Here is a 26,808-nt window from a genome sequence, read left to right as displayed (position 1 = left end):
GATATAAAATCTCCCACTCCTCTTCTAATTGGCCACAGGGGAAAGCAGTGTGTGAACGCAGTCATTGTACTCTTATGAACCAACTACGTACACGCATCGAGGCTACGAAAGACGACAACTGGCCGGCCCATGTGAAAATCATTCAGTGGGGGATGAATTCCTGTCCCTGGGAGGACGGGGTTTCCCCACATGAGCGAATCTTTGGTGAATCCCCTCGCCTGCTGCCACTGCGCCAACACCTGCAACCACCTGCCTCCGCTCCCACTACAGACCTGTTGCACCTTCTGAAAGGCCGACTGCACCACTTACAAAAAAACTCTCGATCTCAGCCCCGACACCGCCTCCAACCCTTTCAGCCCGGGCGACACTATCATCATCACCCAACTTCCCACCCCCCACAAATTCGCCCCCCGCCTCATGGGGCCCCACACAATCACTCATGTCCCCAACCCTTACCAGGTTGTCGTAGATTACCACGGCACCCTGAGTACCCTCCGAAACCGCCACATGCATCCTTTCCGCACGCCTATCTCTGCCACCCCGACCCCACTCCCCCAACCTCCCCCTGCTTCCGCACCGCCTTTCACTTCCACATACGAGTGCTATGTTTCCTCCTCGCCCTCCTCCTCCACCCCCCCTACCACCTCAGCGTCCCCTGCCGCCACCACCCCCCACACCTCGCTTGACATCTCACCCGCCACACCAACCTCCCCCTGCTCACCATCACCCCTTCCCTCCACTGCCCCACCCTCTCCGCCCAAGACCACGTGTCCCGCCCATGCTGCCACCCCCTCAACACAACCCACTACCACAACCCTCTCCCCACCACCCTTGCATACACCCACCTCGGCGGCCTCACCCCCCACCGTGCCCACAACACGCACAGCAGCCCGTCCTAACCAACCCCACCCACCCCACATGCCCACTTCCCTACCCACCCCCACCCTCAGAACCACCACCATCCACTCCGGCCGACTCTCACCCCCACTCGCCCGATACACCCATTCCCATACACCTCCCGCCTCCCCACAACTTCACACTATCATGATACATCAAGCCCAAATCCCCTCCACCTACACTCCCCAGAGACTCGACGCCGCATTACCACGGCACTAAACCCGGCCCTGACCCTCGGTGTCCATCATACAGCTCCCTACCACACCAGCAACAACACCGACCAGGATGAAGGTGAGACGAGCCATATGGGCGCCTACCATCGGCAAGAATTGTCGGCTCCGAGGACCACACCACCTGCTTACCCTCCTCCGCTCCACCCTCACCACCTTCTCTTCCTCACCTGCGATGCAGAGCAGGAAGAAAACTCCTATACCACTGCCCGGCAGGCCCTACTGCAGGATCTCCAGCCTGCGTAAGCCACCCACGACACACGTGTACCACCTCCTGCTACGGGGACGTGACTTTTTCCAAGAGGAGAGTGGTGAAAAGCGTGGCATACAAAATAGTGCCCCCGAAAACGAGGTGAGAGAGGAACAGCATAGTGCCCCCGGAAACACACCGACACCCCCACCCGGACCCCATGGGGTAGCCGCAACCACACTAGGGGATGCCATGCGACAACGGCATAAGGCAGCCCGGGCCATGCGCCCTTATAACACCCAACCGTCGCACCACCACCCTAGCAAGAGGAGGGCACTACCTTCGGGGAGTGGGGTTGCCGGACCAGCCCGGGGTGGAGCTGATAACCCAGTTCCTGACAGCGCCCCTCTGGAGACGGCCTACTGCTGCTCCCGCCTTCGCCAGTCGGCCAAGCATCACACTGAAGGTGTTTCTCTTGAGACGGCCTACTGCCACTCTTCTCTTCTGCCCAAGGAGACAGCCTACTGCCGCTCCTCCCTCCTGCCGAAGGAGACGGCCTACTGCCGCTCTGAAGGTGCTGCCCCTGAGATGGCCTACTGCCGCTCCTCCCTCTTGCCAAAGGAGATGGCCTACTGCCGCTCTGAAGGTGCTGCTCCTGAGACAGCCGATTGCCACTCCTCCCTCCTGCCGAAGGAGACTGCCTACTGCCGCTCTGAAGGTGCTGCCCCTGAGACGGCCTATTGCCGCTCCTCCCTCCTGCCGAAGGAGACGGCCTACTGCCACTCTGAAGGTGCTGCCCCTGAGATGGCCGATTGCTGCTGCTCCCTCCTGCCGAAGGAGATGGCCTACTGCCGCTCTGAAGGTGCTGCCCCTGAGACAGCCGATTGCCACTCCTCCCTCCTGCTGAAGGAGATGGCCTACTGCCGCTCTGAAGGCGCTGCCCCTGAGACGGCCTACTGCCGCTCCCCCCTCCTGCAGAAGGAGATGGCCTACTGCCGCTCCCACCTTCGCCAGACGGCCAATTGCCGCTCTGAAGGCACTGCCCCTCAGACGGCCTACTGCCACTCCACCCTCCTGCAGAAGAAGACAGCCTACTGCAGCTCAGGAGGTGACCCGAGGCGCGCTGACTCCCCCACTCAGGCCACGGCCAATTGCCGGGCCTTGGCGCCCTATAGTTGCACCCCTGGGCAACCATGGCCAATTGCCGGGCCTTGGCGCCCTATAGTTGCACCCCTGGGCAACCTCGGCCAATTGCCGGGCCCCATGGCCACAAGGAAGTACTGTCAGTGTCATCGTCCCTGCGTGAGGTAGGTGCCTGGATCCTCAGCACGAGAGAGACCCCACGAGGCCTAACGGCTTCCCCTGGCCTCCGGTTTCTGCGCCTGGCCCTGGAGAAGACCCACTTGACGGACTCTAGTTCAGGTCGGTGCTGCAGTCACTCCCTGATGGCACCCCTCGACTCTGGGGACTGCAGTCCTCAGTCACTCCAGGCCCTCCCCAGGACACCCGGGCGAGACCTCTCCACGCCCAAGAGGAGGCATAAGACCTCCACCTCTGGCCGAAACCTGAGCCAGAGATTCCTGGATCTGTTTGGCCCCAGTCCTGAGGGCCACACCCCTGAACCTAGCCCGGATACTGCGGGCTCCTGTGCCACCTGCAGCCATGGAAGCGAGAGGATGCCCCTGTGAGCCGTCCCGTGCCCTCTCGGCACGCCCTCCCCTGGCGGTGCCCCTTGTCCAGCAGAACAGTCGCCGGCGTGTCTCCTCGCTGCCCCCACGACATGAGTCAATTATGTTAAGTGTGGTGTTGCCCCAGAACTAGTAAATTGACTTATGTTAAGTGTGACATTGCCCTAGAAACAGGTTATAGTGATAGTGACTTAATGAATGTCAAATATTGGGGCGAGTGAAATCATGGGTGGATGAGTAAGAACGAGTACAGTAAATTCTGAGGAATCTGACTCACAAGTGATGCCCTTGTAGAAAACCAGTAAGACTATTCCCCCGAGGAAACCTCTGTAGTGAAAACATACCCACGTCCTTTGATACCAGAAAATGATAGGGAAAGTGTGAATGTGTGAATAATATCCTCCCGTTTGTATTACCATAAACACAGTGAATACCCAGTGTCCCTCCACTCCCTCGCTTCCTAAAGAATCTCCTCCCTGCAGCTGGCGTAACGTAAACAAGAGATAGAATCAAATGTCAAAACCCCTTTGCTATCAGATGATACTGAGTTTGAATTAATAATATTTACCCTCTCGCAATATTACTATAACTCTGTTCTGACCCATCACGAGTCCTTCCCCTCCCCCCCCCATTGAGTCTCTCTCCCTGCACTTCCAAGCGCGCCCGAGTTCCCTGTACATCTGTGCGCTAGAATTACTGTATTGGCGTCAGTATTAGTTAAGCCGGTGTCCTGTGAGATACTAATATCCTAGTTAAGGTTTTATTTCTGTGTCATATATTGTGTTGTAATATCTGCTGCTTTTGTCCTGTGTCTGACTGTGGTAATGTACGTGTAGAAGGTTATTGCCTGAAGTTTTTGTGTCCTGCCTCTCTTTCATTGCACTAAACTCCGGTCTCGAAAGAGGATCCCGCTACACGTTAGGTGCTTTAGAACCGAGGGGTCGGGCCTTTTTCACCTAGCATTACAGGGTCAATGTCTGGTGGGTCAGAACTAGAATTTCAAATGGGCATAAAATCGTCAATTTTCACCTGATTTACTCCAAATTTTATATGTGACATCTTTGGCTAGATATCCCATTGTGTTTATACGTCAGCACTAAGATGACTGCCAGGGGCACCTTTGCTGTGCCTCAGCACTGCTTCATGTTAACACAGTAATGTTAACTAATAAGTAATGAAAGTAGTAGTGCAGTCATCGCTTGGTATGCACAGTAGTTGGCGTGTTTGGGGCCAATGATATATTAAAAATTAGTAGTAGTAGTTGCAGTAGTAGTAGCAGCAATAGTAATAGCAGCAGCAGCAGCAGCAGCAGCAGTAGTAGTAGTTGTGGTGGTTGTTGTTGCTGTTTTTACTGTAGAGGTAGTAGTCTTAGTAGTAGCAGTAGTAGTAGGTGGTGTGATTGGAACTAAGGAAGACTAATATGTGAGTGATAAGGTAAAGACATGGGTAGAAGAAATTCATGTATTATCCAACCATGCAAAAACTGAACCCCAAGCAGCATACACCACATTTCCATATGGTGTAAAGCACAAGTGGACCTTCGTGATAAGGACCATACCAGAAATCCAGTTGCTGCTACAACTACTGGAGGATGCTATCAGTGATTCATTCCTCTCATCACTGACCAAAGGCCACATCCCCACACCAGAAGAGAGGGACCTTCTAGCACTACCACCCAGGATGGGAAGCCTTGGCATTATAAATCCAGCAGCCATGGCCGGCTACGAATATAGAAGTTCACTCAGGCTCACCGAATCCTTGTCACAGAAGATTTGCGCCCAGGTTGAGACGAGTGAAATCAACCACTAAAGGCAAAAAGACATAAAGACAGATAAGCAAGGAGCAAGAAGACAAAAGGACCAGCTGCAGCACAATCGGACATCTAACACCAGACCAGTGCAGAAGAGCTGAAATTGCAATGGTTTGCATGAAGGGAGCCTTAGGTTGCATCAAACACAATGCTGCAGGAAATATGGCATGATGTTACGAGTGAGCCAACTCTGCTACCCCTAGACAGCGAGCACTTCACCCACAGAACAGCAAACACATCAAATGATACAAGAGTAGATGTCAGTGTTTTCTGGACACGTGGGCAAAGGGCGTCCATCGGCATTAGGAAATCTGATCTCATGCCAGCATGTCATCAAGAACTGTTTCTCAAAGTTGCACACAAAAGGAATGAACAAGAAAAAATAGAAACTATCAAGAAAGGATCCAACATGTGGACCAAGGTCGATTCACTCCCCTTGTGTTCACAACATCAGGTGGGATGGGTCCGAGGCAGTGAGATTCTACTTGAGACTGGCAGAGGTTCTTTCCGAGAATAAATGTCAACTGCAGAGTTCTGTTATGGCCTGGATGAGAGGTCGACTGTCATTCTCCCTCGTTAGGTCTGCACTCCTATGTCTCAGGGGCACAAGATCATCAGCCCTCAGGCCTGTCTCTCTGGCGGGTATGGATTACGAAGCTACTGTGGTTGGGAATCGCATAGACCAGAGACACCAATAGATTAATGTCTTCATTAACACTGTAATATTAATAAATATAAAATAATAAAAGTAACAGTAGATGGTTGGCAACCACAGACACTGCCGTGCTTGGGGCCAGTGGATTGTAATATGAGGGTTAGCGTTAACCTTCACACTACAACTCCAAATGGTGAACTGCATTAGGAAGATTGGTTTTGATCTTCACAATTCCCCAATGGATGGAGGTGATTAAGGAAAAAGTAGTAGTAGTAGTAGTAGTAAGTAGTAGTAGTAGTTAGTAATAGTAGTAGTAGTTAGTAGTAGTTAGTAGTAGTAGTAGTTAGTAGTAGTAGTAGTCAGCAGTAGTAGTAGTTAGTAGTAGTAGCAGAAGCAGTAGGAGGTCCAGAGTCACATAGACCTGCGACTCCAATACATTAATGTTCTTATTAGCACTGTAATGTTAATAAAAATAAAATAATAATAGTAATAGTAGATGGTTGGTAACCACAGCCGTTGGCGTGCTTGGGGCCAACGGACTGTACTATGAGGGTTAGTGTTAACCTTCACATTACAACTCCAAATGGTGAACCGTATTAGGAAGGTTGGCTTTGATCTTCACAATATAATTCCCCAATGGATGGAGGTGATCTTACTATTAAAAAAGACAAGTATATGTAGTAATAGTAGTAGTTGTAGTAGTGGTAGAAGTAGTAGTAGCAGTAGTAGTAGCAGCAGCAGGATATAATCTATCTTGTATCTGTCGAGCAGTCAGCCACATTAACTACAATCAGCTTCATGGCTGCAGGTGAGAACATTAAACCTATTAATGAATTAGTATGACAGCTTGATTATGCGTTTTTATATCTACATACTGTTGTAAAACCATTACATATAATTATTTACATGACAGACCTTTCTCATAGTGATAAGGATACGATGCATCAACGGCAGTGAGTGATGGAGGAGAGGGACACCTTTATGCTGTGGCTCCAACATACAAATGTCCTTCAGCTACATTCTCCATCCCCCAAACGCGGATTTTGGAGAACAAATGAGCATTTTAAGCTGGTGGAATGCTGGGTTTATATTTCAGATGAATTGTCACTACAACACAACTACTCCTATTACTACTACTACTACTACTACTATTTTTACATGATTTAGTCATAATTGTATGAAATTTAATGACCCTTAGTTATGGGATAATAATGTCTCCTTGGTTACTTGTCAAATCAAGCTCTCTAATCTCACATCTGACCGAAAAGTACACTGACAAGAGTTACAGATCTTTGTTAGGTGAGAAAAAAATATTTATCGAATTAGCTGTACTCATATTACTTTGCCTTGCCCTAAAATTCCAGCCTATTCATCGAGACTAAATGAATTGTGACAATAAATTTACACTTGGATATGACGCTAGTCACGAACAACCACAACAGAAAGGATGCTGAGAGGTAATGTTTTCTTCTAGCATTTGTCTACAAGAAACAAAAAATATGCGGCAAGTTTTGAACGTAATATCGTAATCACCGGGCTATCCAAAAGTGAACCTGATGGACTACAGACAGAAGTTGCCCTCCTTCTACAGTCCACCATCCTCCTTTGGGGGAATATGGAGGGGGCTGAGGGAGTTTGTACTGGAAAGCAGCGGAGCCAACCAGTTGGAAAGGTACCAACATGAGATGGCGTCCTTCTCCAGCACCTAATATATGGTAAGAAAAGGAAAATATTTAAAAGAAAGTGAAAGTGGACCAGTTCCGCTGAATGGAATAAAAGAGTGCGATGCTTACCGCACCACGCCGCGGCCACGTTGATGACCCACCACTGCGGCACCTTCGGCAGGAGTACGAGAGCAATGGTGGGTGGGTGCGGGCTGGCGAGGGCAGTGGCTAGTTTCTGAGCCTCCCCCAGCAGCTCTCCATACGTCAGCACTGTCTCAGCAATGCCGTCTGTCACCACCAGGGCTGGATGCTGAGGCTGGAAAACACACACAAACACATGTTGTCAGAGCCATATACTGAAAGGTGGTGGGGACGGAGGAGGGAGTTATAACAAAACAATTTGCGTCAGAAACATACTGTACAGTCGCTACAAGAAGTGATGGTAGAGTTTCAGACTGCTTAGGTCACTGCACTGCCATATGTTCAATGAGAACTTAGTGATATAGAGTAAAAATTCTGTCTTTGCCACGTCATATCAAATAAAATTCATATCACGCTAAGAATGATGTAAAGTGAATAACATGAGGCAGTGAGATACTAGAGGTCAATACTTACATACGTTTCCAGATTTGAATGAATCTGTAATGTATTACCCCGTGCTCGGCACAGTATAACCCCGTGTTTCTGATCCATTTGCTTCCCAGGGTTTCAAAGACAGATGCTCTAGTCCGAAGATAAGTTGACGAGAATTCTTGTGACTGCACTACAATACCATATAATCAAATGATGATTAAGCAACAGCAAGGATGCCACAACAGTAACATTATTCTTATTAGCAAGAATACCTTACCTGCAGCAGCAGCAAGACCATTCTTCCTTTTATTCTTTGTCTTCTCTTCACATATAATAATAATTATATTTAGCTACTTTATTGCCAACTGAAGAAAAAAAGCAGCTGTAAGGAGGTATGACAGATTTTACCTTTTACACTCGGCAATAGAGGACCAACACATGCATTTATAAACTCTTGCAATGAAATAGCACATACTTTTGTTCTGTTCTTTAATCTATAATATATTTCTTTTTAAATAAACCACTGTGTCCTGCTTAACTGAAAATGCTGATTTGGAAGTTTTGAACTCAGTGATTTACTTATGAACCTCTGCATTTTATTATTCATGTCAATCGTTGCTGCACTAAGGATACTGGGCTACATAACACTAGTTGGCATTCTTCAAGGAGCTCCTACTCGACAAATTTTAGTTCTTTATATTTCATTCACTGACAGTCCTCTGGTTACATTTAATCAGGGATTTTTCTTAATGGAAAACTGGCCAAATGCAGTGTACTAGCTGCATGTTTTTGCGAAAAAGTTGTCTCTTTTCATGCTTGTTGACTGAGCCATTTAAAATAGCCTACTAACCGCTGAGCTCTATAGTACTGAGAGGCTATCTCCGCATTGAAACCTAAGTCTACTAATACCAAGTCTGTTCACTTTCATCTAAAACGGGTCCAAGCTGGTGCAGGGGGCGGAGCATCGGAATGACATCAGCTGGCACGAAACCCAAGTTCAGTTGACGCCTGACCGTGGTGGTGAGTGGATGTATGCTGCACTCTCCAGATCATGACACATTTTCAGTCCAAAGTGAGGGAAGGGACTGAAATATGTGAGAAAGGAAGGTATGGGTGTGTGAGGGAAGGCGTAGGGGTGTGAGGGAACCTACTGCTACGTTATACGGTTAAACGAGTCCGCACTTCTTCCCCTTCTTCGTTATCCCTTATTATAAATGTTTAATTTGAGTCTGCCCTTTTATACATTTTCTGTTACTTAAGCCGACTGACGTCACACACAAGCCACGCCTCCCTGCGCCCTGGGGGAAAGTGAACAGACTTGGTATTAGTAGACTTAGATTGAAACACCCACACTCATCGCCCCCACCATGTATAATGTAATTGGAACATTGATCTTAGCTTGCTGTTTCTTACATAAGCTGAGCAGTGGGCCAAGCACTATATATTTGCTGCGCATTGGACCATGGAGCTATACTGTCCGAATTCATCAGCTGATTTTAAAAGGCGCAGGCATCAGTTGTGGTGCATAAACATCTTCAGCACCGACCTGCCCCTGTCAGTGGGCACACAAACTACGTGGCGCTACCCATGAGAATGCTCCTTCCTATGATGGAGCTCATTGATACTAACTTACGTTGCTTTCCCACTTTCTGTTGTCGTCCATGGAGACAACAGAAGCGGAAACAATTGACTAAATTATTCCTTAGTATTGTAACGAAAATTATTATTATTTTTTTTTAAATACATGATTTTAATTGTTTATTGAAGGTCTTTTTGTTTCAGTCTTCCGCTATTAAAAAATTACTGCATATTAGATTTGAACTCCGCAATTTATTCCTGACTGTGAGCGATAGTTCTGAAATTTCAATTAGTTTCGTATACGATTTCCTATATCGCAACTAACGAACTGATTCCTACAATTCTGAAATATACTGGTACTTTGGCTTTAACTGTTTTCTGTAACAATTTAACATAATAGGTTTTACCTTGTGAAGAGTATAGCCATTATTGCTGATCGAAATCTTCTGGATATGGTGCTGTCACTTAATTCTTGGGCATACTGAACAAGAACTTAGTGAGGTATAACGCCATGAATAAACCGCTAGGGAAGGTGTTACGAAGTCTTAAGACCCACTTAGAGTTTAAATGGAGTGGTTGTCTTCTTAACCCCGCATCGACAAAAAATACTCTAGGATACCGGGGTGTTATGCACAAAATAAATTGCTCTGGAAGAAATGTTAAAGGAACGCCATGTCTCCTAGAAATATAAGTGTGACCTTGCTTTGTATGCATTGAGGTTAACAGTAGAAAAAGCAGCGAAGATTCTCTCTCTCTCTCTCTCTGTATCCGGACGTTTAATCACGCAAGTCATGGTCATGGACGAATCACCTCCTTGTCACCCTGTTCTCTGCCATTTGTCTGCCCTTTCTCCAACTCACGTTCCCCTCTCTAATATACCTCTTCACCCTATCCCTCCACCTAAGCATTAGTTTTTCCCTCCATCTCAAGCACATACACTCCTCAAGATAGTCATGGCGTATCGTTTAATGTTTCTGGGGGCCAGTTGTCCAGCATACTAACACAGGTTGTGGTTGCCTTAGGAGCGTTCTGATGTTGATATAGATGTGGGTGAAGAGGATGGAGAATGAGAGACTGACTAGAAGAGTGTATGTGAGTGAGATGAAGAAATGGGAGGAGGGGGAGATCGAGGATGAGATGGAGGGATGGGGAGGATAGGTATATTAGAGGGAAGGGTGAGCTGAAGATAAGGAAGCCAATGGCACAACAAAGGGTAATATGAAGGAGATTTGTGTGTGGCCATCCCCTGCGGGATTAAGACTCTGACGATGAACAGATGCATGGATAGATAGACAGATAGAGATCGGACCCATCCAGATTAAAAAGACTGAATAACATCATCACGATATGTCACGAATTAAGAGGAAAAAAGACATCCCAAGCTGAAAGAATTAAACAGTTTTGTTGTGGCTTTCTAAAAATATTGAACAAAACTACCCTCTCTAGTGTTGGAGATGGACGCCTTATGTGTTGACACCTAAGTTAGTAGGGCACCACGTTAACAATATACCGGTTTAATAAAATCATGTGGTAGCAGAAAGATAGGTAAAATGTACAGTTGGCCCCACATAAACCTGGGACAATGTCTGTGTGAAGTGGAGTTCTAGCTACAATTTCCAATGTTTATGTATCACAGTACTGTAGCTTGGTCATTTCATCGAATATTTCACACGTCCGTTCATTTATATCAGTGCTACCAACAAACATGTGAATCTGCCATGGGTGTTACGTGTACCAAATGCTGAACCTCTGCTACAAATTGATGCGGTTCCAGGTTTAAATGTTGCCAACTGTACATCGCTCAGTTTCAGGGGCATATTCTCATTTTACCTTAACTTGGCGAAGATTTTTTGTCTCATTGTAGCTTATTTTTCGTAGCTTAGTGACAAAAAGAAAAAAAAAAGTTCCGGCTCTACATCCATTTGATAGCACTTTTTTCGTGGCTAGTACCATACTCTAGCGTTAATCTCTTGTTACAACTCGACATTCAAGATGGAGGGAGAGCAATTTTAGGCCACGTTTAAGCAGAAAGAATATATAGCAACAAGGCTAAGATAAACTATCGTCATTACCAAAAATCTTGCCGCCTCACCCGACTCTCTCTCTACTAACACTGATAATCATTGTCGTGGATCTGCAGGAAACGACGCTTATGACACTGATCTGACGCTAAGTGAAGTCATAAGTGTCGGTGGCTGCGGATTCACCACACTGATTTTCAAAGTCCAAGGAAGGAAATGCATGAAAATTGACAGGACTTTTGGTGCTAACTATACGTCCCCCAGATCTAAGGACATAACTGACATTACCTTCCGTTCAGCCCAGGGAGCAATGATATCTTTGGCGAAGTTAAAATACTCTGGTTGTTTAAGTTTCTGTTGCAGGTTTGTTCTTAAGGCTTCGTAGGTGTCTGCTTCCTTCGTGCTTGACAGTTTCCGCCAGTGTGCTAAAAAGAAACAGAGATAAGTTCAACTCAGTAAAGTATACCCATTTGCTGCAGAAATTATCATCATCATCATCATCATAATCACCATTGTTGTCATCCTGAGTACAGAAAGCCAGGAAAAGGAAAGTATGTGATAGTGGGAAAACTAATCAATAGCATCCTGAAGGAGTTAGTAGCCTATAATACAACAACTCTACTCTCTATCTATTGCCAGACACCTTAATCCCGCAAGGGGTGGCCACAAACAAATCGCCTCCATGTTGCCCCGTCTCCTGCCGTTTCACCGCCATGCTCCCAGCTCACACACCCCTCTCTCATATAACTCTCCATTCCATCCCTCCATCTCATCCTTGGCCTCCCCCTCCCTCTCTCTTCCTCCACCTCACTCACATACACTCTCCTCGTCAGTCTCTCACTCTCCATTCTCTCCACATGGCCAAACCACCTCAATGTGTTTCTCCTAACCCTTCCTATCACATCCACATTCATACCACGACGCTCCTTCACTTCCTCATTTGTCAGTCTGTCTCTCCATGCTCCTCTCAAATAACTCATTTCCACTGCTCTCGCTTTTAATTTCTCTCCCTCCAACAAGGTCCAAACTTCACTTCCATACGTTAGAGTTGGTACCACAATACTGTCATGTAGTAACTTTTTTACTTCCATTCTCACTTCCCTGTTTCTTATCCCTGCTTTCAAGGAACCATCAACCTTTCTTCCTCGTTGTACCCTTTCAAGTACTTCACCCTCTAAACTTCCATCTTTACACATTACACTACCCAAGTACTTAAACGCACTAACATTTTCCATTTCCTCCTCATCCAACCTCACTGTACATTCACTGACTGCATTTCTCTCGAAGACCATAACTTTTCTCTCCATTCACCTTTAGATTCCGTTCTTACACGCTCTCCCAAACTCATCCACCATGCCTTGCAGCTCCCCTTTGTCTTCACTCAACAACACAATATCATCTGCAAACAACAGTACTGGGAGTTTCCAAATACTGCCCTCCCTCATTAGGGCCGCTCCAACATCCACTGTCCTACCTTGCATCTCTTGTATAACTCCATCCACGACAGACTGAACAAACATTAAGACATGACACATCCCTGTTTCAATCCAACCTTCAAACAGAAACATTCACTCAGTTCACTATCCACACGCACTGCAGCCTTAGCACCCTCATACAAACTCTTCACGGCATTGAACTTCCTATTTACTTCATATATTCTTAATACTTTCCACAATCCTCGTCTATCCACCCTGAAGTCCGCATACAACTTCTTTCCCTTCTCTATAAACTTTTCCATTAAAGATCTAAGTATGACTATCTTATCTACACAACCTCTTCCCTTCCTAAAACCTTCCCGTTCTTCTCCAACAATTCCTCTGTTTTTTTCCTGACTCTCAATAAGTATCCTACAGTATACTTTTCCTATTCCACTAAGAAGACAAGTGCTCCTATGATTACCACACACTTCTTTCCCCATCTTGACTTTCTTCATTGCTTCCACAACCTCCATCCTACTGATTTCTTCCTCTCTTCTCACATCCCTCCGTCTCCCAGCCATTTCCCAGCCACGTATACTCGCATAATAATAATAATAATAATAATAATAATAATAATAATAAATAATAATAATAATAATAAATAATAATAATAATAAATAATAACAATAATAATAATAATAATTGTAATGCTAGGTGAAAAAGGCCTGACCCCTCGGTCCTAAAGCACCTAACGTGTAGCGGGGTCCTCTTTCGAGACCGGAGCTTAGTGCAATGAAAGAGAGGCAGGACACAAAAACTTCAGGCAATAACCTTCTACACGTATATTACCACAGTCAGACACAGGACAAAAGCAGCAGATATTACAACACAAGATATGACAAAGAAATAAAACCTTAACTAGGATATTAGTATCTCGCAGGATACTGGCTTAACTAATACTGTTGCCAATACAGAAAGTCTAATGTGCAGGTATACAGGGAACACGGGCGCGCGTGAGAGCGCAGGGAGAGAGCTCACACAGGGGGGGGAGCGGGAAGGACTTGTGACGGACCGGAACAGAGTTATAGTAATATTGGGAGTGGGTAAGTATTATTAATTCAAACTTAGTATCATCTGATAGAAAAAGGGTTTTGACATTTGTTTCTATCTCTTGTTTACGTTACGCTAGCTGCAGGGAGGAGATTCTTTAGGAAGCGAGGGAGTGGAGGGACACTGGATATTTACTGTTTATGGTAATATACACGGGAGGATATTATTCTCACTTTCTCTAGTATTTTCTGGTAACAAGGGACATGGGTATATTTTCACCACAGAGGATTCCTCGGGGGAAGAGCCTTACTGGTTTTCTACAAGGGCGTCCTTGTGAGTCAGATTCCTCAGAACTCACTCACTGTACTCGTTCTTATTCATCCGCCCGTGATTTCACTCACCCCGATATTTGACATACATTAAGTCACTGTATCACTGTAACCTGTTTCTAGGGCAACGTCACACTTAACATAATTTCACTTCACTAGTTCTGGGGCAACACCACACTTAACATAATTCATTCATGTCGTGGGGGCGGCGGGGAGACACGCCAACGTCTATTCTGCCGGACTAGGGGCACCGCCCAGGGAGGGTGTGCCGATAGGGAACGGGACGGCTCGCAGGGGTGTCCTCTCGCGTCCAGGGCTGCAGGTGCCACAGGAGCCCGCAGTCTCCGGGCTAGGTTTAGGGGTGTGGACCTCAGGGCTGGGGCCGAACAGGTCCAGGTTTCGGCCGGAGGTGGAGGTCTTACGCCGTCTCTTGGGCGTGGAGAGGTCACGCCTGGGTGTCCTGGGGAGGGCCTGGAGAGACTGAGGACTGCGGTCCCCAGAACTGAGGGGCGCCGTCAGGGACAGGCTGCGGCACCATCCTGCACTAGGGTCCGTCAGGTGAGTCTTCTCCAGGGCCAAGCATAGAGACGGGAGGCCAGGGGAAGCCGTTAGGCCTCACGGGGTCTCTCTGGTGCTGGGGAGCCGGGCACCTGCCTCATGCAGGGGCGATGACAACACCTCCTTTTGGCCGTGGGACCCGGCAATTGGCCGTGGCTGCCCAGGGGCGCAACTATAGGGCGCCAAGGCCTGGCAATTGGCCATGGCCTGTGTGGGGGAGTCAGCATGCCTCTGGTCACCTCTTGCGCGACAGTAGGCCGTCTTCTTCTGCAGAAGGGTGGAGTGGCAGTAGGCCGTCTCAGGGGCAGTGCCTTCGGAGTGGCAATTGGCCATCTCCTTCAGCAAGAGGGAAGAGCGGCAATCGGCCGTCTCAGGGGCAGCACCTTCAGAGCGGCAGTAGGCCATCTCCTTCGGCAGGAGGGGGGAGCGGCAATCGGCCGTCTCAGGGGCAGCACCTTCAGAGCGGCAGTAGGCCGTCCACTTCGGCAGGAGGGAGGAGCGGCAATCGGCCGTCTCAGGGGCAGCACCTTCAGAGCGGCAGTAGGCTGTCTCCTTCGGCAGGAGGGAGGAGCGGCAATCGGCCGTCTCAGGGGCAGCATCTTCAGAGCGGCAGTAGGCCGTCTCCAGAGGGGCGCTGTCAGGAACTGAGATATCAGCTCCACCCCGGGCTGATCCGGCAATCCCACTCCCTGAAGGTAGTGTCCTCCTCCTGCTAGGGTGGCGGTGCAACGGTTGGGTGTTATAAGGGCGCACGGCCTGGGCTGCCTTATGGCGTTGTCGCATGGGATCCCCTAGTGTGGATGCTGCTACTCCGTGGGTTCCGGGTACGGGTGTCGGTGCGATTCTGGGGGCACTATGCTGTTCTTCTCTCACCTTGTTTTTGGGGGTACTATTTTGTAAGCCACACATTTCAATAATAATACCGGTAATAATAAATCCTAGCAGCAACAGCAGCAGCAGCAGTAATTGTAGTAGTGGTGGTGGTGGTAGTGGTGGTGGTGGTAGTAGTAGTAGTAGTAGTAGTAGTAGTTGTAGTAGTAGTAGCAGTAGTAGTAGAAATAGTAGAATTGTTGCTGCTGCTGTTGTTTTGGCATAGTAATAGTAGTAGGAGTAGTAGTGGTAGTAGCGGTAGTAGTACTACTACTACCACCAGTACTGCTCCTACTACTACTACTATAATGATGATAATAATAATAATAATAATAATAAATAATAATAATAATAATAATAATAACTACAGGCCCCCCAAAGGAGGAATCACACCAGCCCCGAGCTGATACAAATCTAGCGCGACTCGGAATATAACCTTGACCTTGACCTACTTTCACCAATTTCAAGCTCGTAGATTTTCATTCCTACTACACACCTGTAAAATTTGTGATGATATCTTGAGTGGTTGCGAAGCTGTTGTGGTAACGGACACACAGACACACTGAGACAGACAAACTGACAACAATGCTCGTAGATTTTCATCCCTACTACACACCAGCAACTGAAGTTATCGTGGTAACTGACATACAGTCCTTGACCTACTTTCACCATTTTCGAACTCGTGATCTATTTTTTTCCTTACTACACACCTGTAAAGTTTTGTGATGAAAACTTGAGCGGTTGCAAAGTTATCGCGCTAACAAACATACACACTGACCGACACATAGACAAATTGAAAAGAATACCAGCTTCGCTATCGCGGCTGGTAATAATAATAATGACAGGAATAATGATAATAATAATCATAATAATGAAAACAAAAGCACCTTACGACGAGGACTTCTATTTATCTATCTGTCCATCCAGCACTATCTACATCTTATGTATCTGTACTATCTGTCTATATAAATCGATTTTCCTATCTACCTAACAACAACCACACGCCCTAATCCTGGAAAAAGCAACCACAAACATATCACCTCCATATCATGTCCTTAAACATCAGGCTGCCCTTTTTTCAGCCTTCACTATCAAGACTGACATCAGGCTGCCCTTTTTTCAGCCTTCACTATCAAGACTGACACCCTCCACGACATCCACGGTCTCCCTCTCCCCTCCATCACACTCACAGAGACTTGGCCTCAACCCCGGTCTCCCTCTCTTTCATCTCACCCACACACACTCTCCTAGTCAACCTCTCACCGCCCATTCTCCTCTCGTCAACAGAAGTGACCTTACCATCACAAAAACTGAACTTGTTTGATTAGTTACCGGTACCTGTTATACAAAAAGCAGGTGAGATGTGTGAGTTAGGAGGTCTGGTTAATATCCCCTTCATCACACCCGTCACTTGTCGTCCACACATCATCATAATCACAGTACTTCTACCTCCTCTTGTACCTGAAACAGACGCATCAGTAGTAGTAGTTGTTGTTGTTGTTGAAATTGCAGTAGTAGTCAATCAGTCAATCAATTCATCATATCTTTCTTTCATAGTGCTAATACGTAGAAAATGTATAAAACAGAAATTCAAAAACACTGTACATTACAAAATCTTCACATAAATCACATGCTGAAATACAGTGTGGGGCATGTTACTACTTAAGATATTAATTTTACATACTCATATCAATTTTTCTTTTCGTATAAAGAACATAGTAGGAGAAGCTACGTTTGCTGTGAATATAACGTTTGGTCTTTGTTCATGATTAGAGACCAGAGGCAACAGCAGCAGCAGTCAACTAGTCAAACACCTCCTCCTCCCTTTTGTTTTTCATAAAAAAGATTCACATACAAGTTAAAATATAATATACACGTTCCTGTTGGTAATAAAATCGACATTCTATATAACAACAATGTTTATATAAAAACGTGCGATAATAAACAGCCGTTAGTAAAATATAAAAGAAATAAGTTGCCTCACCTTAAAATAACTACATGCTTTCGTCTGTGCTCATGGTTCTGCACCCAAGATAACCGTGATCGAATTATATCCAGGGTATGACAGGTAATGTCCACTCCGTGGTGTAACTTAAAATCATTGAAAACATGTTTACAAAAGAGCCCTAGTTTTAAGTAAGGCAGGTTAAATTAATTATGGCACTATTAGACTGCATCAACCTTTCGTAGTAGCGGCATAGTGTAAGGGTCACATGGTGCCTCAGCAACAGCTGGTTACAGGGGGCAGTCGCATCATGGTTGCTGGCATAGGTTGGTGTTTCAGTCATTCGTTTTAAAGGTTTACTGTAGGCCCCCTCAAATGCTTTCAATATACATGAACTTCGTGATTCCTTGTGGTTTAAGATTAAGATAGGCAGACTGTAGTCTGGCTTACAAGTTAAAAAGGAATAAGAACGTATTAATATCTACGCCACTAAAATGCCTAAAGCAATTAAAACTTGAAAAATCTTGTTAAGTCTTTTCTCTACATCTTTGTTAGCTTTAAGATCATGCCTGATTATGTGTCCCAGATAGTCATATTCATAGACAATCTCCATTTCATCACTGTTTAAAGTTAAATGAGTTATATCATTCTGCTTTACCTTTGACCCTAGGAACATGCATTTTCTTTTATCTTTGTTAATTTTAAGTATTATATCACTTACCATTGATGAAAATTTAGTATAAAAATTATTTATGGTCGTAATGGAATTAGCACATAGCACAATATCACCGGCATAAGCTAGAATATTGATTTTACTTGCACCAATCATACATCCTTGGTTCATGTTTGGAATTTCAGATAAAACACTGTCTATATACGGTTTAAATAAAAAGGGAGACAAAGCACCACCCTGTCTTACCCCCTGCTCCATGTAACAAAGTGAACTATGCGCCCCCTTCCATTTAATACTAGCTGTCTGGTTCATTAAACAGTGCCTAACTTCTGTATGTACACAGTACCTATTGGAATATTCAATCTTAACATTATCTTCCCTAAAAAGAAATAGTTAACTGTGCCTTGGTGAGGTTAATAAAAGTTATAATGCCATTCTCACCCTTGCTACTGTACTTATTCATTATCTCTTTAAGCAAGAAATGAGCGTCTGTCATAGACATACCTTGCTGGAAGCAAAACTGTCTTGGACATGAAAAACCTTTTTCTTCTAAAATATCCAATATTATCATCTCAAATATTTCTAATACACAGGATGACTGCATTACAGGCCTACCGATATAATTACCGGTTTTAGAGTCTGTTACATTACCTCTACTATTCTTAACTATTGGAGTTACTATACCTTTCAAAAGTGACTGAGTTAAGAGGCAATGAGTAAAACAAGCATTAAAATACCGAGACAAAAAATTAACATTTCTTCTGAGAAATTCCTTAACATACGTAGATAAATGACTTATGATGTATAAAATTCTTGTAATAAGCTTACAGGAACTTTAATCATAACGAAGCCAAATCAATTAGGAATTCGAACAGTTTTATTACCATGCAAGGTTCATGTGCCCACATGACTGTAAATGCGACTCCAATAACATGAATTTCGCGCTTCAAAAATGACTATCTCAGAAATCTAACTTCAAACATTCTTAATTCACCACTTCATAGTTCAAAAGGGGAATACTATTAACTTCGGCAGGTGAATATCTAGATCGGAATATATAGGATGACATTCACAATTTTTAATTTCTAGTAAACTTCCACAGTTATACATCTTTGTTGGAAAACGGCCGGTTCATTATGTATAAACATTAATCATATCCACACCAAAACTCGACATAGCACTATCAGTAGCAGAATCATGCTCACATTATGAACATCATTTAAGACTAAACTTAAATATAAGGCTTAATGGTTAAATGAACTGTACAGATTATATTTATACTACTACCTAAGCTTAAGATTACACTTACAATAATAGCTTATATTAACTTATGCTAATACTTAAAATTATTGCACTACTTGTTGAACATAATGAAATGATGGCTTCTAGGAAGAATTTCAAAAAGGAATTGAATGACTCTAAGAGGGACAAGCAGAGTGAAGTACGTGAGAGCATTACAATATAGAAAAGTTTAGAAACATAGATAAAAGACAGTTTTGGTGTGAAATGCAGAGAAAACAAGGGAAGAAAGTAAAGCTACGAATATCATTGACGGTAAACAGTGGAAAGCCACGAATTTCATTGATGGTAAACAGTGGAACAATGACACTGTAAAAATATTTCATAAGTTTTTAGCAGCACAGCATGATGATATTGAAACAGAATTTGATTTTATGAATAACTTGAAAGAGAAATGGAAATATGGAAGAAAAATGTTGATTTGAGTGTCGGCAGTGTTGCTGAGGAAGGCCACAGCGCGTCTGAATCCCGAGGTGGGACATGATGGGGTCCACTCCTTGTTTTTAACAAGAGTGCAGTACAGAACAGTGTTCAACACTTCAGTATAAAACTGTTATATACCACTGTGAGCCTGTGTGCTAAACATTGTTCCAGTTACAATTGAAGCATAATTACTAGTACAGCTATGTATAATTTTCTATTCTGGTTAGAAATGAATGTTGCTTCACAGAAAGCAAAACTGTCAGTACATGCTCAAATGAAATATACATTTTTCACTAGTACAAAAATACTTTAATTACGAATGAGAGGATAAATGGCTATTGTACCGGTACTTAAATCAACAGCCCCCTATATTTACCTTTACCAGGTCTGTAGCTACCAAGATTCTTTTGTTAATGTATAATGTAAAATTATTAAAACTATGTTGTTGAAGTCTTTTAGTTTTATGTTGTGGTACTCATCAGCATGAAATAAATAACCTTAATTTAAATTTGTGCCAGTGTTATGATTCAGTTTTAAGGTAAAAGTTAACTTAGAGTAATACTGACAGTTTTGGCATATACTATCAATTATGTAAAACTGTTTTAAACATACAATATATAGACTGTTTGCATCTAGGCCTATAGTTTCTGAAATTTCTAAAATAAGTACGGTAAATTTGGGGTTAAATTTCCAGAATTACACCCAATTCAGCTTGAAGCTTAAAATTGTCATTTTTTAATGTTTTATAGTGTGATTAAATTGAATCTGATATTCATTTGTCGGAAATTACTTTTTTTTTTTATACCAAACCAAGCTAACCCAACTAACCTAACCTAACCTAACCTAACACAGGACCTAAGCAGAAGATTAAGAAGAGAGGATAACTGCAGTAGGAGCTAGACAGCTCCCACAAGAATGTGACTGATGTACCCTGCTTGCAATAGCTGATGCAGGCCCATGCCAGGCAGCTCTCACAGGCGTGTGACTACAAGAATGGCAAATTTTGCATGCAACCCATACTTGTCATACACTTACCTAGCTTATGCTTGAAACATTCTAAAGAGGGGGCAGCAGCTAGGGTACACTGCTGGGAAACCTATTCCACTCATCAACTGCTCGATTCCCAGTCAGTGTGCATAATCCCTCCCCCCTTGACCCCTCGTCAATAATTTGTTGATTACCAGTGCAATTTACATGTACTGTATGTCAGTTGCAGCTAGCTAGCTATATTGCACATATACAATTTGACGTGTCTTTAGCTTGAAGGATGCCCCGGTGAACTTTGACGGGGTGTTTACCAAACAGTGACAGAGAGTGCCATATCTGAGATCTGGTTTCGGTCCCCAATCCTTGAAACTGGTGAATTTCTACTTAAATATGGTGTAAGGATCTAGCCCCAAACAATTTATCTCGTTCCTCTACAAATCTTGGTGGCGTAGGTTCAGATTTCTGCACGTAGCCTATCTGACAGTTTCATTTCTGACAGTCCCATATGGACAATCATTACTGCGAGAATTTTGAGGTCCCATATGGAGTCGTAAACAAAACCATGTGATTTTTGTTACGTCACTGGAAAAGGTCTATACAATGACAGGTTTCCCAGTTCCCACTTTGCTGGTAACATAAACACTCGCTCTCACCTCTCACCCCCAGCTGATTCATGAAGGTCTGTGACTGGCCCGGTGTTTCTGTGTTCTGCCATCTGATTGGTCGGCAGGGTCTCAGCTGACGCACTAGATTTCCCCCAAAGCATTCCCTACAGTTAGGGCTAGCCTTAGCTAAGGCCAATGCACGGAACTTAAGTCAGCCTTAAGAAAAGGCAAGGGGTCATCATACATGGGCCTTAGAGGCAGCCGTAGGGCCAGCTTTAATATTTCATATAAGGCCACGCTTAAGGCCGCCATCTGACAGGGTTTTGTGCATCCCAGTGAGAACTGTGAGAGTGTGGGTGTGGCTGCCTCTTTGTCTGATAGAGCGAAAACGGCTATGGCGGGATGTCCTGAAGGGAGTCTTGCACTTTTATACAAGAAAGTCAATAGATTATTCACCAGTCCTCGTGGGCCCTTCGGGCTCCTCATACTTGCTCCTGCCGAGGGCTCTCATGCTCCTGTAATAGTTAAAGCTATGGACAAAAAATTCTACAGAGATCCTATGCCAGGCGCCGGGAGAGGCGTTTTTTGGTCAAAATGTGATCGCTCATTAAATATAGTAAAAGTTTTTCAATCGTTATGGGAGCAAGTTTTTTCACATCAGCGAATTTTTTGCAATTTTTGTGCCAATTTTGGTGCAGTTTGAATGTGTAGTTTCGGCCGCCCAAAATACACACACACACTCACACAGCTAGTGCTATAGTATATTAGATTAATCAGATTTCTCTAAGAACATTATTATTTTCGATATTAACGTTAATGATATGAGACTCTTACTTGTGAATGTCTATCTCAGTAGTGATATATGAGAGAGCTATACAATAGACCAGTAGTTAGAGATGCTTGCTGCTCTTGAGGGAATTTTAAATAACATGGAAATTGACAACATATATTTCATTGGAGACTTTAATGCGGACCGTCTCTCACTGCAGGCTTTGTGTAGTCTCTCGATTTGTATCCAGGAAAATCTATTAAGATGTTTTGATGTTGAGAAATTAGAGAGGAGTACTTGCACATTTATGAGCTACGGTAACACATATAGAAGATTGTTAGATCATGTGGTAGGGAGGGATCATTATGCAACAACTGTCTCCAAATTTCGTATATGATGGGGTTGGATCACTTGCCAGTGGCATTTACACTCTCAATAAACGGTAATAAACCTTGTAAATTCGCAAATATTACACCTAATGTAGGCATAACCCAAATACAATAAACTGGAATAAAGTAAGGCTTAATGAATTACGTGAAATGAGTAGATGAGTCGACGATGACCTGAGTAAGCTTCGTGATCTTCCCGTTCATCCGTGTTTGAGGTGGGTTGGGAGATAACTTTCACCTTTATAGTATTGATCTTTTATATAATAGTATTGGTTCTGCTGAAAGCATCACAGGAGTATACAAGAATGACTGTACAGATAAATAAGTATAAGGTTATTCCCTGATGGAACAGGCACATTAAGTGCCTGCATTCAGTGGCCAGAGATATCTACAGCAGTTAGCAACAGGTAATAAAGTAGGGACTGTTTCTAATACCAAAAAAATTTGTGGCCACCGCCAATGTAATGCTGAGGATTAGTCACCAGTGTAATGCTGAGAATTTCTTAGAGGTTATGGAAAATGGGGTAGCATGATCTTATTTGAAAATTTAGAGATTAAGAGAAATAAGGTAGCGTGATCTTATTTGAGAATTTAGAGATTAAGAGAAATAAGTATCGTGATCTTATTTGAGAATTTATGGGAAATGAGGTAGCGTAATCTTTTGGAGAGTGCGTGAGCTGATAGATATTAGTACCCCTTGCGGGCCACTCAATCTTGTCTATACTGCTCCTTTGGGGATAGCAAAATTTAAAACTCGAAATGACTTAACCTAAGATTTACTAAGCATTAAGAACTGCTTCAGATTACTCTTCAAACTGTGAATGAACCTAAACAAAATATAATGAGGATCTACATCACTAGAAATATGAATCTTATAAGCTAAATTAATATTGAAATAATACTGATACACATGGATATAATAATCCCATGGTGTCAGTTGGGCTCTTCAGAAAGAAACTGAAATTGACCACCAAAGATTATTCTCTGATACACTTGGATATATTAATCCTGTGGTCACAGTTGGACTCTTCGGGAAGAAACAAAAGTTACCACCAAGATGTTCTCTTAAGATTTAACTCGTATAACTCAAGAATCATACCAGAGACAGTAATTACATGAACAGTAATCAAATGGACCATAATCGAAGTGGACCAGCCGATAGATTCTTTGATTAGGCTACATGAACTTAAAAAAAAGGGGTGGGTGGGTGTGGTTTAGCGTGAGACTTTGGGCAGTGGCTTGAACGGACGATCTCTGTGAATGATGAAGAGAGGAGTGGTGGTCTCATTATTTAGTACAAGAGGGATCAGGGGAAATATCACTAAATTAACTCACGAATGTATATGAAGACTTACATTACACAAGGGAGGAAAAGGGGTGGGTGGGTGAGAGTTCGGGCATTAACCTGTGAATGATGAAGAGGAGCGAAGATCTGAACATTCGGCGCTGCGCCCTGCCTTTTTATATTCATCAAGACAGTATTTGGAAATCGGCTAAAACCTTAACTGATTACTTTGTACTATTATCGACTCTCTAGGATCTTCAAAGAGTACAAGAAATACGTTTGCACTTAACTCTCTCTCGCGCGATAAGTTTCAGTAAGTTTTCTGGTGCACGATTTTTTCTGCGAAGCCGCCCAGCCCGGCTGCTCGCGCGTGGCAAACAACACATAATCTCTCCTTATTTTCGCCACACAAACATCAATATACTGCCATGAAACCTATGTCATCTTATTCGTCGATGTTTGTTCTAGCTGATAAGCACCACAAAAAAACAGGAAAACACGAATAAAACAACATTAGGCGGCCGTGAATAAACGTTTTGCAACATCACGTTCACTTCCCAACATCACCATTCGAATGTTTTCCATCATACAGGAAAATGTTATTAGAAGTTTCGACAGAGAATTTCATCAGCTTTCTAAAGAAACAAATCCGGTTGTGATACTATTTGTAGTTTTCGAGAAAATAGCCAAAAACTGAAAGCCATTTTTTAAAAAGTTTAAGGAGCTCTAATTCTGAACTTTTCTTGCACATGTTTTTATTGCATAATATTATGCAGAATTTCATGGGCTTTCTACTGACCTAAAAATGGTTTCGGTACGCCTCATAGTTTTCGAGTAAATCGCCAAAAATGACTGGGAACTCAAGTCTGTACGTCACTTTCGTGGTGTGCGACAGCATACGCAATATTCCTGCCTACATAACAACGAATTCTTATCATAGATATTACGTTGTTATGTCTTGTACATACGTAGAATTTACTGCTCTTTATCATGGTTCTTACAGGAAATTGATACGTCCAATAGTTTTCGAGTAATTGGCCGACAAAGTGAGATTATTCCACCAAGCGCTTTCGAATTTACCAGAACAGTCTGTTCCCCCAACTTTTCCAACAGAAATTGCTCCCAAAGGCTTCTATTCTGCAAATGAACATACGTAGAATTTACTGCTCTTTATCATGGTTCTTATGGGAAATCGATACATCCAATAGTTTTGGAGTAATTGGACTAATACTCTTCCTCACCTGCATGTGAGATAAAAAACACTCTTTCCCTGCCTCACCCAGGGCTACATATTTTTGCTCGTTACATTTTATTATTTTCTTTTTTTACTCAAAGTATACACGTAAAATATCATAAGTTTTATTTTATAGTGCTGTCAGAAACTCGACATGACCACTAGCCTTTTTGCTAGGTTCTGATACTGAAGCTGATCTTTCTTCCATCTCATATGTGTGTATGTAAAAAAAACATTACTTATTTGTGTAAAAAATATTGAACTATAGAAATAGGTCAATATACAGAACAACAAAATACGGATAACTCACTTCCTCCAGAGGTGTTGAGATGCTGGCAGTAGCTTGAAGATAAGGAGTTATAGTGTGTGAGCATGTGTGGGTGAGTGTGGGTGGGTGTGGGTGAGTGTGTGTGCGTGTGTGTGTGTGTGTCTGTGGCTGTGGCGTATTTTCTTCTCTCCTTGCGATACATTTGCCTAAAACACATGCGATGCACACAATAGATTTCTCCACGAACATTTGCTGCACGACATATGTATGTATATGTGGCTGTGGCATATTTCTTGTCTCTGACCCTTTATGTTTTTAGCTAAATCAGTTAATGCATGAAATATTTCTCTGTGAACATTCGCTGCACTATTTTATATGTATATTTCACACTAAACCATCCACAGTATAAAACACTATCATGTGATTCCATCCCAACCCCATCTGTTAATCCCGATTCTGTGGCATATGTGACCGCCTGTTTCCTTAGTGACTATTGCATATCTCTATGGCGTGCATAATGCCTGCTATGGTAGGTCAGTTATTTCACCAATCCAGGCGCTATATGTTTCACAAATATAAGTATTGGCTTCACTATATAAAGGTAAAATACTCACATCATTTAAGGGCAGGGTGAAGCAGAGTGGAAACCCTGTTATAACAAACCACACTCCTGCCTGTAGGCTTAACGGCTGATAACGGGGCCCCAGTGATTTACAGACAATATATCTATGCTCCATAGACACAATCACTTCACATTATAGTAAAAAACACTGTACAATCACAATATTTCAATAATGGCTTCTGCCTTGGGTGGGAGGGGGGAAATGGCAGGTTTAAAGGGACGCTGACAGCTGCGCTACTCTCCTGCCTGGCTGGTTGTGAGATACTGAGATATTTGTGCTACGCATTGTCTCATCAGAGCAGGCACAGTGTTGCCAAATGCTTACCTCGGAAAAGAGATGCACACACTGGAATGCACCAAAATTTGACACAAATCGGCCAAAAACTTTTCTTTTGATGGCTTTTTTTTCTGCTTAGGAACGCGATTCGCGTGACTATGCTTCTTTGTAACAAACTACATGGAATGCGAATTGCATGACTGTGCCTGAGAGGGTTAAAATGATCCACCAAATATCGGTTTCAAATCAATCACACGTTGAAAAAATAAAAATATAAACTTTAACCTAACTTAGCCTAAACCTCCTTACCTAACCAAACCAAACTTTAAGTATGACCTAACCTGTAATTCAATCGGTTTTACTTATGCATCAAACATTGTCGATCACCACTGCTATGCCTGATTTCGTTTGGGTGAAACTCTGGAACAATAACAAAACAAGGCCTGTGACATGGACCCTCCCCCTCTTTTCCCACGCACACACATGGCCATGTGGGTCTTG

General features: G+C 43.7%; 1 protein-coding gene across 1 annotated transcript in view; it reads right to left on the bottom strand.

The window, feature by feature from the left end:
- The window catches only part of LOC145411248 (acyl-coenzyme A synthetase ACSM3, mitochondrial-like), a 56,004-nt gene extending 41,010 nt beyond the window's left edge, over positions 1-14,994 (bottom strand). The window contains exons 1-3 of the mRNA XM_080281315.1: positions 14,754-14,994; positions 11,595-11,731; positions 7,264-7,450 (exon numbers count right to left, since the gene is read on the bottom strand). Of these exons, the coding sequence (XP_080137441.1) occupies positions 7,264-7,450; positions 11,595-11,731; positions 14,754-14,994 (565 nt within the window). The remainder of the gene's footprint in view (positions 1-7,263; positions 7,451-11,594; positions 11,732-14,753) is intronic.
- Between the last annotated feature and the right edge of the window lie 11,814 nt (positions 14,995-26,808).

The sequence above is a fragment of the Coenobita brevimanus genome, chromosome 88 (genome assembly GCF_032717465.1).
Source record: "Coenobita brevimanus isolate Jiangsu-jjx chromosome 88, ASM3271746v2, whole genome shotgun sequence".
Classification (NCBI taxonomy): Eukaryota; Metazoa; Arthropoda; class Malacostraca; order Decapoda; family Coenobitidae; genus Coenobita; species Coenobita brevimanus.
The sequence above is the reverse complement of the archived record's forward strand: the minus strand, read 5'-3'. Positions and strand labels throughout refer to the sequence as shown.